Source organism: Montipora foliosa, chromosome 3 (assembly GCF_036669935.1).
Source record: "Montipora foliosa isolate CH-2021 chromosome 3, ASM3666993v2, whole genome shotgun sequence".
Taxonomy (NCBI): domain Eukaryota; kingdom Metazoa; phylum Cnidaria; class Anthozoa; order Scleractinia; family Acroporidae; genus Montipora; species Montipora foliosa.
In genome coordinates, this window is record NC_090871.1 from 51,275,658 (window position 1) to 51,289,980 (window position 14,323).

The following is a 14,323-nucleotide window of genomic DNA, read 5'->3' on the forward strand; positions in this document are numbered from 1 at the left end:
ATTCCTGGACTGGAGAAAGTCGGAGTTACAAGATCTAGATAGAAAGACCAGAAAATTATTATTATTATTATTATTATTATTATTATTATTATTATTATTATTATTATTATTATTACTGTTATTATGATGATGATGATGATGATGATGATGATGATGATGATGATGATGATGATTATTATTATTATTCTGTAGCAAGTCTGCTCACGAAGTGCGCAGACTTGCTACCTTAGCAACGGGTCAAGGGGGTCTAGGCATTCCTGATCTGAGACCCGAGGCACCGCAGCAGTTTGCTGCCTCGAGACTATTAACCACCGCGCACGTAGATTCTATTACATCACAGAGTTCCATCATGGTGCCAGGAGAAAGATCTGTGGAGGAGCTACAGAGGCATCAACAATCACTTAAGAAAGCAAGTGCCAAAGAGAAAATGGATAGCATCGATTCAAGCCTCTCCCCAGACCTGCTGCGACTGGTCAATCAATCGAGAGACAAGGGCGCAAGTTCTTGGCTGAACGCGATGCCCCTCGCAGACCAGGGTTTAGCCCTGAACAAGCAAGAGTTCAGAGACTCGCTACGCTTGCGTTATGACCTGCCCTTAGTCGATCTACCAAGTCATTGCATATGTGGGGATAAATTCACCGTTGGCCACGCCCTCTCTTGTAAAAAGGGGGGTGGTTTGTAGCGCAGAGACATGATGGTGTACGGAACTTGTTAACGACATTCATCGACAAGATCTGCAATAATGTCGAAATCGAACCACGCCTTCAACCCCTGGACAACGAGCGATTTCATTTGAGGAGCGCTGTTACAAGTTCTGAGGCAAGGTTGGACGTCAAAGCGGGAGGGTTCTGGGCAAGAGGAGTTACGGCATTTTTTGATGTCAGAGTTACGCACGTCAACTCCAAGTGTTACGAGAGCAAGCCAACATCGGAAGTGTTCAAGGAGCAAGAAGAAGAGAAGAAGCGCAAGTACCAGCAGCGGGTGTTAGATGTAGAAATGGGTTCTTTTACGCCTTTAGTGTTTGGAACCAATGGCGGAATGGGAATTGAGTGTCAGCGGTTCTTAAAGCATCTCGCAGACAAGATAGCTCAGAAAGATACCGAGCCTTATCATATTGCAATCACTTCGTTGAGGACACAGATTTCATTTGAACTCTTAAGATCGGTACATGCATGCGTTAAAGGTTCGCGAACGCCGTTTCGTAGCAAGATAGAGCAATCATTAGACTGTAAAATAAATGTAGCCAGTGCGGATATTTGAGATACACGGTCTATATGTTTTTATACTCGGGGCGTTTTATGGACACTGGTTTAGCCGTCATTAGTATAATTCGATTGTATGATTTTAATGTCTCTGCATCATGTAATTCGTAATTTTATAGAATTTTGAATTTTTTATTATCAATCATTTCTATTTCTTTAATGTAAGTAAGTGAAATAAATAAAGTTGTTATTATTATTATTATTATTATTATTATTATTATTATTATCCTTACTATATTTTTTTAATTTTTGTTTATTATTGTTTTAGTATAACAATGCACACACGGATGATTATTTGAAAAATATGCATTGTCTTTGAAACAATTAATTTCTTCATCTGTCACCTCGACAAAACGGCTTGCAGCCATTTTGAAGAACTGCTTAAGTGACAATCGCGTAAGAATTACCTCAAGGGTAACCAATGAGGGCAGAGAATTGTCAATAATCACCAATGTAATGATACTAATAATTAAATTCACTTTAAGTGAGTTGTTCTTAGCCTTATGAAGGGGCAAAAAGCCTGGGAGAACAGGTGGGTGGCCCATCACCCAACCTTGACCTTAAGCCAAAAGGAAGGAGCACAGAATTGGGAACTTTTTAAGTTCATTTACTGTATCTAACCCCAAGTTCAATGCATGAAGTGACAAGACCAAATGGACTGTAATCTAATTTATTGGTCTGTATATCGTCTGCTTTTCATCAAGAGCTGAATAGCAAAAACTTATCAGGACAGATACCGTGGAAGATCAACAGATGAATCAGTGATGTAGCATTGTTCTTCCAGTCTCACACGAAAGCATAATTCCAAGTTGTGCTTCAAAAAAAAATAATAAACTGAAGCTAACCATTGTGTTATAATGTAGTTTTCCGTTTTGCTTACTGCAGAGGGTTTCATTTGATGCCCGGCCAAGCGACCAGTATCATTTCCTAGTCATCTAGAGCCAAAAGTTGGTCTCCTCAGGTCAGTGGGTACCAAAGTTTGAGGTGTATTTAAATATTATATTGATCCAGGGCATTTCAAATTATTACAGTGGGAGTTCAGTCATGTTTTGTAAGACTAGCTAGCATGGTGAATGTAACATCAAACAATGAACTGGTCAACCAATCAGATTTCTGGAAACTCGTTGTTCAGCTCTGCAACGCAACTTTGTACTAGCTGAAGTCAATGAATTGGACAACCAGGCAAGTCTCAATGTACAGCCGTCTAATTCAATTCGTGCTGAAGTTTTTAAATAGTTCCTGCATGTTTTCTATGTTTGCACGCCCCCTTTCTTACACTCTGACTTTCTACATGTTTCTATTGTTTTTAACGTCCCCTTTTTTCCAATAGCTTTCACACTTTTTACATATTTCTACCAGTGTGCACGACTCCGGATCGAGTGGTCCGGGTTCGGGTCCTGGCCGGGGACATTGTGTTGTGTTCTTAGGCAAGACACTTTACTCTCACGGTGCCTCTCTCCACCCAGGTATATAAATGGGTACCGGCGAAAATGCTGGGGGTAACCTTGCGATGGACTAGCATCCCATCCAGGGGGGAGAAGAAATACTCCTAGTCGCTTCATGCTACAGAAACCGGAGATACGTGCCGGCCTGGTGGGCCTTCTAGGGTGGTAGCGGACTTTACCGTTTGCAGATATCTGTGCTACACGCTTCAATCTTGGAAGGTATCAATTGTCCCTTACCCTACATCGCTTTGAACGTTTCCGAGTGTTTATGTGAAAACGAGGTACGGACAAAAATTGTACAGCAACAAAGATAAAGCTTCAAACAAAGTGTACATTTGAGGGGTGCTAGGTAAATACAATACACTGTTATTTTCAAGGAGTAGATTTAACTCCAAAAAGGGAGTAAAAAAAAAGGTACAAAACCACTCCATTTTTGGAGTAAAATTCACTCCGGTATTGCTTACTCCGTTTTTGGAGTAAAATGTACTCCTATATCTTTTACTCCTTTGTTGGGGTAAAATTTACTCCAGTGTTGTTTACTCCTCCTTGTGTAAAATTCACTCCCATACAAGAGTAAATTTTATCCTTCTATTGGAGTGAATTAAACTCTTTTAATGGAGTTCAATTTACCCTCGACAGAGTTAAATTAACTCCAAAACTGGGGTGAGAAAAAAAGGTACAAAACCACTCCTTTTCAAGAGTAAAATTTACCTTCTTAAACTTTACTCCCCTTGTCAGAGTAATATTTACTCTTTCTACAGAACACATTTACCCTCACTATATCTACTGTATCTTCATTTATAGTCAGATTTCTAATAAAACCATAAAAAGTTCATTTTTTTAATATTATGTAAAGAAAAGACCAGGTTTACAATGAAGCATCTAATACTGGTAATTTTAATCACAAGATTGCAAAGAATGCACATGATAAAGATACACATGCAAATACATCGTAAAAATCGAAGCTATCTTTATTCTAATTAATCACAGGTAATAATTAAATGGCAATCAGCTGAATGTGTTCTTGCCTTAAACAAAGATAAATTGAGTGGTATGCATTTGATTACAGATAGCAATGATGGTTGCAAAATCTAAATTCAATAACAAAAACTAAAGCATACAACATACTTGGATAAAATTAATGTGTCTCAGTATAACAAAATGGCTTTTATGTACATGTCATACAAGTCAGTTCTTACAGAAAGAAGTCAAACATAAAAAAATGGAACATGCCTTAGGATAACTGATGCAAAAATTTTGCAATCGTTGAACTTTACCACTGTGTGTTTTTTTTTCTCCATCAGAATTGTTTCCGAAAAGAAAAAAAGCCTTGTGATTAAGCTGATAATTAATATTACAAACATAGTATGCTCCCAGCAAAAAAATTAAAGCAAATGAAAGTTTTAAGAAAACCTTGCTTTCTACCAAAAGGTACAGTAAATGGCTCTAGTTCACTTAGTGTGCCAGAAGCAACAATCCTTGCAAATGTTGTTTTTAGAGCCTCATCATTGATTGACTCATCATCCTTAAAAGGAATTAAAGAGAATAATGATTAGTATAACCCCTTCCAAAATTAAGATCATTCCACAATATTCTAACAAAATGGGAAGAGAGCACAAATCCAATACATCCCTAATCCTGAGAAACAAAAGAGGCCAGCCAACCATTTTGGTGTGCCAAATAAATGGAAGTACATGTAATACTTGCATGAGAAATCATTTACATGTACCTGTAACATTTTTTTGATTCATTGAGTAACTTAGTGTAAGTTATCAAATTAATTTTGTCATAATGAAAAAAGTAAACATATAGTAGTGGAACTCATGGAACAAATCTTGACAATATCTTGCCAGACGCTGTTATTATTTATGTGTGATGGGGTATTTAAAATTATCTCATATAGGAGTATTTCAGATTTTAAACTGAAAGTAGATCTTGGGTGAGACAGTGGATAAATAAAACTGCAGAATCATCTACCACTAATCACTAGGCACTATTAGTTTATACTTATACAGGCCTGTAACTGAGACAGTGCTTTATAATTATTTTATAACAGTGACTGTCAAGAATTAGTTGTTAAAGTGTAATTTATGCGAGTTATTTGTAAATACTGTATCTATATGCATCACTTGTTTAAAAGCAACAATCAGCTTCTAAGTCTTTCAGACTTTCAGCTGTTTAACTGCATTACAGCTTTTTAAAGAAACATGCCTCAAAGGGATTTTTTCATGGCACCAACCTTTCTTTTATCTGGGGTTTCCTCCAACTCCTCTTCCATAGATTATACATGTAGGGAGGGGTGTGTACTGTATTTTGCAAGAAGAAGGCATCTTCTTAGCTAGCCTCAGCACTTTCTGTAACCAAATCTCTGCCCAAACTTCCCAGCAATCTTTTGATGAACCAATTCCCAGCTGTACCCGCCTCCAATTTGAACTGTTATCAACATATAAATATAGTGAAAAGTTTCAGTTTTCTTAGAAGAAAATAATTCACAATCTCACTCACATTCCAAACAAAAATTATTACTGTTACTTACAGATAAAAGATGTCATAAAAATTACATCCAGATAATAACACGCAATATCACATGTCTCATATAAAATACTGGTAATAATAAAGCTGATCATTTCTAAGGTGTATGACAACTGCAGACTGCCTACAAATAGCATTCAATAACTGTGAGTTAGGGTTAGTTTGTGGTCTGCATTCTGCAAGAGTCAGACACTGTCATTTCTGTTATAATAATAATAATATTATAAGTGTGTGAAAAGCAGACTCATCAAAATTTGGCTCTCTTTTCTTTAAACGCAAATAATAACAATCTCAAGCATTAACATACTATTTGCATTGAGTGAAATAGTTTAAATGACAGCTTAAGCTTTCTGCTTTCTGTCATCATCTAATTTGCGGTGAGAGCACTCTTATACCAAATCATTTGCCTAACCATTTGATCTAAAGCTTCATTGCTCTTTTGAAATACATACCAATTTGTTAAAGCCAAACTAAATATCCTTGCCTGACAAATCTGGGACTTGAAGGTGCATGTGAAAAGTTTGAATTCTACATAAGCTGTAAACATTAAATTGTCACTTTTGACAGTAAGGCAATACAATATGGCCCGATTCAGACGCTGCACTTTTCATGAGCCAAACGTTATACATTGATTAAGTACATGAAAAGTTCGGCGTTTGAATCAATTAAGAAAAGCTATTTCAATTTGGAATGGCTCAGGCGTTCTTTTCACCTGGCCTAGACGGGAATTCGGCTTTAGCATGGCCGTGGATCGGCTTTGATTTCAGACGTCGAACATTCCATGTGCCGAACTTCATGCATTAACCATGTTTTGCCTTCTACATGAAAATCGCTGACAAAATCAATTGGTTTTCTTGGTAATGGCTTTGGAACTGTTGTGGATCGGCCAATTAAGTTCGACTTCTGAATCAACAGGCGTACTTTTCTTAGTTTGTGTCAGTCGACCTCGAATTGAGTTCGGCTCATGAAAAGTACGCAGTGCAATGTCTGGATCGGGCCTAAGGCATCAAATGTTATCTGCTCATAGTTCAGTGAACGCTTACCTTTTTGCTTGAGTTGTTGTAAGCATTTCCTTGCTTTGGATCAGCACTTAAAGAGTACACAAACGAAAAACTCGTCAGCACAAATTGTGATCGTTGATTCAAACGTGAATAAAACCGCCGAAAGACACGCCGAAATCGCCGAAATCAGTAAGAGCTGCACCGGTGACTGCTGACCAAAACGGCTCATTAGCTTCCAGTCTGTTCTCTAGTGCGTTATCCAAGATGGCGGAGGATAACGATCTTTCTTTCTTAGCGCGTCGTCCAATCAAAAACGAAAAAACCAGCAAGATTCAGTGTGGCCTCATCGTATTAACCCTCACTAAATTAGGATTTCAATCCTGTAAAAGTGTTGACTTGGAAGGGAGTATATTTACTCTTAATTAGTGGAGTACAAAATAAGAGGAGTAAATTTTACCACGTTTAGTTTACTCCACTTTTTCACTCCAACTCCTTGAAAACAAAGAATTAACCAGAGGATTCCACAAAAATAAAACAAACCTAATTCCACATCTTAAACTGGCTAAATTTAAATTTACTTTACAAAAATACATAGGAGTAAAATCCTCTTCTACTTTTTTTCTCAAAAAGTATAATTCAAGTTGGGTAAACTTTACTCAGTATCCCGATAAATAGGAGTAAAATTAACTCCAGCACATTATATTACTCTGAAGGGAGAGTAAAATTTACTCTAGCAAAGTCAGTGCATTTTAATATTAACTAGTGAGAGTATAATTTACTCTTGGTGGAGTTAAATTAACTCCTGTCAGGAGTACATATTACTCCACTTTATTTTACTCCAGTTTTTTACTCCAGCACTGGAGTGAAATTAACTCTTTGAAAATAACAGTGTACGGAGTCAAAATGACTCTTTCCCAGCTCAGTTGAGATTTAAACCTTCAGCTATGCAAAGGTACAAAACGTTCTTTCAGTCTCTTTGTGTCAACATCACATTACAATTTTTAGTGAAGAAAGAAAGAAGAAAAACTTTTCTTCAGTTGGTTGAAAGTAATTAACAAAGAGAGCGATTTCTTCTCAAATGAATTTTTATTGTCGTTAGCAGAAAAATTGATAAGAAAAGGAAAGATATCGATGTCGGTGAAGTACAGAGGATCTTTCCAGGGGCTACTTTTGTTTCTTTTTTGTTTTTTTGTTTTTTTTAATCATCTTTGCTTTTCTTTCTCTTTTTTCTTTCAATAGAGACTTTTATGATTGAAAACTTTATTAAAATAAGATCATCAATAACTACAGTGTGCACAAAATATTATTTACGTCTGGGGATTACTGATTAAAAATTCGCAGCAAGATGTTCATTGATAGGATACAATGTGATATGGAAACCCGGCTTATTCAAGCAAGCGTCGTGGTCTCAATATTAAATTTTATTGCAATTCAAAAATCATTCTTAAGCACAACGGGTTGAGGCCAAACAAAGGTATCGTAATTTCGGAAAAACAGTCAATTGATTAACCTTGAGTCAGACGAAAAAGACAGAGTTTTTCTTTTCCTGCTAAAGAAAATGTTCTTTTAATTTTAGAGGATTGGGGGTTTGAAGAGGAATTAACACATGTACATAATAGAGAATATGAAGAAGGCCTGGCGTAATTAAGCTTTTTTTCTTTTAACACGTAACTACAACCTTTTCCTCTTTCAAAAGAAATGTTCTTTTATATTGCAAATTAACTTTATGTATTCCCTCTTTTACTGTAATTCCAAGCAACCAATTTTTCGGCATTCTTCACGGTGGAGTATATGGGGTATAATCTAACTTGGCAAGGAGAGCATAACAGCAGCATATGAAATGATGAGCCCAACAACCTAGAAAACAAAAACAAGGCTAACTCCTTTGTTCACGATAAAATAATAATTTTATATGCATGATCACCGCAGTCAATTTAGGAAGCGTTTTGATCAGTCTCGAATAAAATTCGATGCTTTTGAATACTAGCTAAGTTTGAGAAAGGACCAAACTACTGATAAGGCAAATTTCCGTTTCGTAAACGGTAGTTGGCATTTCAACGGCACTTAGAAAATGTTTTCTGTTATCAGTTTCTTTTTTTTAATAAAGAAAAAAGTGACCAAATTACGTATTAAACCCAGGCTATTGGATTAGCAGGGTACTTCACTCATCACTGCACTATCGAGTTGCACATCCAAAACTTACCGTCACAGAAAGAGATTTCGTTATGACTGACAGCCCCCCAATGGAAAGACCCTTTGGGTCACCTTTCAGGTTCATCATGAAGATCAGTAACTACAAAAATAACAATGACAGAGTTAATGTTTAACAAATAGCCAAAAAAAAAATCCTTATCCCATGTACCTTTCAAGGAAACGCAAGTAACCATTCTGAACAGTTAATATTGATCATTTAACAGGCATAAATATTGTGCTACTAAACGTGCTACCAGAGAGGCTTTTATTCAATACTAAGGTCTTTTACAACAAGCCAAAGTACTCATTCATTCTGTTCATGGTGGAGATTAACTGATGTCAGCAGTTTATAGACTCAGGAGGAAAAGGCTTTGCGGAATAGAATTGATGTTCTTTTTATTTGTCACAAGAATTCACATTGTCAAGGATAATCATGAGAAGCACGCAATATTAGTGACAAAGATAGTATGATATATATGCTCCGTTGGTATGGTGATACTTATTCATAAAAACTGCCTAACCTTTCCTTCTTCTTCTGATGCTACAGGAAATGTTTGTAAAATCTTTTCAACAGTGTGAATCTAAAGATAAAAGGGATAATCCGATGAGTTACACTCGGCGTTCCTAGTGTAGCCAACGAAGACTAGAAGATTGGGAGAAGTATATAGCTCCTCCAAGATAGGTCACTTTACTAGTTTTCTTCTGCTATGTAGCTGAGTGCACAGAGAGAATATTTGCCTTGTTCAATGACGTACTCAACGCTAATAACAGCACACATGTACTAAAATCCTCTACCATGATCATAAGATACATAAATGCTATAAAAGGCAATTTTAAGTCCAATCAATACCAATCTAATTATCAAAAGGAAAGTATAATGCTAGTGATTTCTTACCCTTTCGCTGACCTTTGACCCAACGATCAAGACGACTCCGGTGATTGCTGATGAACTTAGAAGCCAAAACAAAGTACTGACGACAAATGCGAAGTCTTTATCAATTGTATTACTGTTAATGGCGAGGTAAAAATTAAAACAGATAACAGGGAATGAAAAAGTAACGATCTCAAGGACGAGAAGAGACAGAAAGCTGTTCGCCGTCTCCACTACTTGGCACAGATTGTCATGCTGTCGCCTCAGTGCGGCTATGCTGAGCGAGTTTGAATAAGGTGGTGACATTCGTTTGTAAAGATCATCGAAAAGAGCTTCAAGAATGAAACATGTGCTGCAGAATAAAGCGAAGGGAAAAAGCCACACACCACACGCAAAGGTAAGGAAGACGAGGGACGTAACTCTAAAGATAAACCATCTGTTCCAAGGAAATGCATTGCCGATATTCTTTTTCAAAACGATATCTGTAGCAAAGGCACCGAATATCGCAACAATGACGACAAGTGAAAAGATGATCAGATATACTCTCGATCTTGACTTGGCCCTCTTCAGACAAGGCCTAACCATGTCAAGGGAGATTACCTTGCGGATGAAGGCTTCGAAACGAGACGGTCTGTAAGCCTTCGAAGGAAGGACGAACAAGCAAGTTGTCCCGAGAAGAGCGACAAGGAGACACCAACAAATAAACATGACATGGCGAAATATATCACCCTCTAATAAAAAACTGACCACGGTCTTGACAACATTAAACCACAAACCAGAGATAACGATTCCACAATAACAAAAGGAAATATAACTTGCTCTTCTTGGACGAGAGAATTGCATCTCCGTGTAAGGGAACGTGTCTCCAAAGTACACTCCCGACAGCTTTAACAACGTTAAAACTGGTCTGTATACATCCCCAAGTGCCTGAAGAAGCTCTTCCTTAGCAGGGTTAGCGTTTTCAGTTGCTTCAACGGATGATCCTTCATCATTAACTGATTTCGCTGAAAGCGTTGACTCATCATCGCAAATACTAACCACACAGGATTCTTTAGGTGATACTCGAGATGCCATCTTTGTACACAAGATCAGCGGTGATCCTTGAATCGCAAGTCACCAAATAAGAAAAGATATTTAACATTTGAAGTTGTGAAATTCTCATCAATAAATAATAAGGCATCGTGGGTGTTTCTAGATTGGTGACTATGTTTATGTTGCGGTGGTCTTATTTGTAATGGTGGTCTATGAAATTAAGTGAAACAATTGGACTTATAACTTAATAAATTAAATACAATATCTGGAGCTGTTTTACTGTTCCTCTGATTCTTATCATATGATATGATTCTTATCATATGATTCTGATCATCTCAAAATTCTAACAATGTAAGAGATGATTGCGAGCATAAAACCGATACAGTATAGAAATATAAATAGATTTTAATACACGAATGCCTTAGTTTCAGTTTCGCTAAATAAGTTCCTGACACAATTTTAAACATTAATGAACAAGTAATTGGAAACGTATGCATATTCTTAACTATATATATATAGAAGGTGAAGTAAACTCGAAGCGTGCGTTCATGAAAGACCAACTATTTTATTACAAACCCCAAAACACGTGCTATATCACTATCGAGATCCCCGAAGTACGCTTACACAAAGTATCATCCTAAGACGTACGTTACGTAAGAATATAACCAAAAAAATATGTAACAAAGAAATCGACGTCATTTCCCTTTGCAAAAAAAAAACATTTCCTGTTAGGATGAAAATTATTGGTTCCTAATTACAATAACGGCAGAGATTATATAACGATACACAAGAAACAAAAACTGCAGAGGTTAGACACAAATTGGTGATTACTAAGGATTGGTATCAAGAACTGTTTCGAAGTAAAATTCTCCAAAAACAACTCTTAGCCTTTGCCTATTTGGCACTATTCATCGTCACATCCTTCATAAGTCACTCATGTTTGAAAGTCACTTTCGAGGTTTTATTCATATCCATATTTTACTGGTGCTTTAACGATACGCCTTGGTCGGGAGTGTTTGGACGTTGTCTGATGGGTTAACAGCTTGTTGCTTCATGGAGGTTTTGGCCTTGGTGGACTATCCATAGCCTTGGTGTTTCGTATTTCACTGGCATGCATATTGGTGCGCCTTCTTCCCGTCTTTCAGAAAAAACGTTTGTCGTAGGTGGAGTAGGGGCATATCCAGGAATTGGCTTGCAGTGGACCCGGTCTCTGGAATATTGTGCTCCGGTTGCGTCGTCTTCCACGGTGTATGATCGCTGTCCGTGCACTGAGACGACCGTCCCACTTGACCATTGGGCCTTTTTTTCCTGAGGTTTCTTCGTAAACATGACTGTTTGATGTTGCTTCAGCCTTGGTGGTTCACCTCTGCTTTCTCTTTCATTTGTTCTTTCTGCGTGCTTCACACCTCTATGGACTGCGTTAATGCTGTTGGTGCTGTCGAACAGGCTGAGTGGTATTAAAGGTAGGTCTGATTTGACGTTCCTGTGAAACATCAGCTCATAGGGTGAAGGGGCGTTTGAATCTAGTGGTGTATCCCGGATGTTCAGAAGGACCTCTTCCATTGACGTTTCTTCTTCATCGGACTTTTCTAGTAACCTTTTGATGAGCCTCCCAATGGCATTTTCACAGCGGCCGTTCTTCCACTGAGAGTGAGGGGTCCCTGGCTTGTGAACGATGTTGAATTTCAAGCAAAGTTATTGGTCTCGGGAATTGTACTGTGGGCCTCGATCACTTAGTACTTCCGTAGGGTAACCAAACTGGTTTCAGACACTCTGAAAGTGTTCTATCACCGTATCTGCTTCTTGGTTCTTGATTTGCTTCAACCACGGGTACCCTGTGTGATAGTCAACTATGCAACTGTACCATCGGCCATTATGCTGGAAAATGTCACAGCCTAGAATCTGCATGGCATTGGTTGTGATCACAGGGATAACCGCCGCTTGTTTCTGTCTGGGTTGGTGCTCCAGACAGGATGGGCAGGTTAGAATAAGCCTCCTGATCTGTTCAGACATGCCAGGCCAAAATCACTTGTCTCTTGCTCTCTGGATAGATTTGTCCACTCCTTGATGGACTCGGTGCAGCTTCTGGAGCAAACACTGCAATATCATGTCTGTAATCCCAGTAGGCTGTGGCCAACTCGGACACTTGATTACGGTGTTCTGGCCATCCTTCCTGGCATAGGCGTCCTAGCTCCTGGAATACTGGAGTTGATCGGATTTTGTGGATGTCGGATTCATTTGCCGCGGTGACCTCAAATATCCCAATTTGGCTTGTCTCTGAGAATACTGGTCCTTGGTTGGGCGCTGGCGGCGGCACACACCTTGAGAGGCAGTCGGATATGTGCATCTAAACACCCTTCTTGTATTCGATCGTGAAATCGTAGCCTTGACATCGCAGTAAAAGTCGTTGCATCCAGGTGGTTGTGTCTCATGTCTTTCTCAATGATCTGTTGTAATGGCCTGTGGTCGCTGACTATCTTGAATCTTCGTCCATACACATACTGTCGGTAGTGATTGACCGCCCAGGCGACAGCAAGCATCTCGCATTCCAGGTTACAGTTTCTCGTTTCTGCGTCAATCAAGCTTCTAGATGAGAAATTGACTGGCTTGCCGTCCTGGAGTAGACATGCACACAGGCCCTTATGGCTGGCATCACACCCGATAGTGATTTCTTTCTGTGGGTCAAAGTACTGCAGTGTCGTGTTACCTTTCACCTCGGCCTTCAGTGCTTCGAGTATCTTGGTGTGTGTCTTCCCACACAAATTCTGCATTCTTCTTTATCAGAGCGTGGAGGTCCTGCGTCCTGGCAGCCAGGTTGGTTGTAAACTTTCCCAGGTAGTTGAATAATCCTAGCAGTGACTGTAGCACCTGCTTGTTACTTGGCACAGCCAACCGCTTGATCTCTTGGATCTTCTTTGCATCTGGTTTCAATCCCTTCTTTGTTAGGGTATGGCCGAAGTAATTGATCTCCTCCAAGAGGATCTTTGCTTTCTTTGGATTGTATCATTGTATCTGCGACTGACCACTGGTTGCACTTTTTCATCTATCTCAATCCGGTATTGGTAGCCTTTTAGCTTTCCAACGCCTTCGAGCAAGTCATTGGCATCTCTAATGACTTGGGTTGTATCCTTAATCTCGATGGGCTTCTTCACCTTTAGAGAATACTTGGATTTTGTTGAGTCTTGGTCTGGAGCTGGAGTAACTTCTTCTTTTCTCCACAGTAGCATCTTTGACCTCACTTACGTCATAGCGGCCATGACAGTCCTTGCAGTCTGTCTCCTCCCCACACATAATCTTGATAATTTTCATCGTACGGGTGAATTTTAGTGAGTACAGGTTACTGCCATAGTCGAATACAAAGATCTCGACGTGTCGGCCAACGACATCATTATGTCGAACACAGTCCATGCGGAATTTCCCGTGGTTCCTAAATCTCTTTCCTCCATAGCCTGTGAGTTTCACCTGACTGTCGTGCAGAATTCTCTCTGCGTCATTGCCAAAGATTTCTCGGAATGTCATATAGTTCATCAGGTTCGCCTGAGCTCCGGTGCCCTTGAGCTTCGTTGTACTCGCATCTGGTAAATCAAGCTCAACAGTGGCATACAATACATCAGGCGATTGATCTTCGTCTAAATATACCTTGGTGACGTGTTTGGGCAGGTTCTTGCCAAAATGCTTCTTGGTAGAGTTTTCAGCCTTTGCGTCTATGGAGTCAACTCGCACTGTAACCTCGTCAGTGTCATAATCTGAGAAGTCTGCTTCGCTACCTCCTGAGTCTGCAGTTGCTTCATGAAACTTCTTCTTAGGTCCCGATATTTGTTTCTGTTGGCCAGATCGCTCGCTGGAAGCGTCGACGATTGCCTTGCTGTGGCACTGTTCAGCAAAATGGCCCTTCCTTCTGCATTTACTGCATTCTTTCCTGTAGGCGAAGCACTGTTTGGGACCATGTTTGCGTCCGCATTTTTTGCAGTCGTATTTGTTTTTGGT

At 39.0% G+C, this 14,323-nt stretch overlaps 1 protein-coding gene and 1 long non-coding RNA gene across 2 annotated transcripts; both read right to left on the reverse strand.

Annotated features, from left to right (window-relative positions):
• Window positions 1-3,581: 3,581 nt before the first annotated feature.
• Window positions 3,582-6,421, reverse strand: LOC137994977 (uncharacterized). Its single transcript, XR_011122231.1, has 3 exons — window positions 6,283-6,421; window positions 4,947-5,140; window positions 3,582-4,232 (listed from the first exon to the last, which is right to left on the reverse strand). It is a non-coding gene; the product is annotated as an uncharacterized lncRNA (long non-coding RNA).
• A 1,041-nt stretch (window positions 6,422-7,462) lies between these two features.
• Window positions 7,463-10,378, reverse strand: LOC137996089 (uncharacterized). The gene is made up of 4 exons (XM_068841525.1): window positions 9,329-10,378; window positions 8,955-9,014; window positions 8,444-8,533; window positions 7,463-8,097 (listed from the first exon to the last, which is right to left on the reverse strand). The coding sequence occupies exons 1-4, from the start codon at window positions 10,376-10,378 to the stop codon at window positions 8,044-8,046; spliced, it is 1,254 nt and encodes a 417-aa protein (XP_068697626.1). The 3' UTR covers window positions 7,463-8,043.
• Between the last annotated feature and the right edge of the window lie 3,945 nt (window positions 10,379-14,323).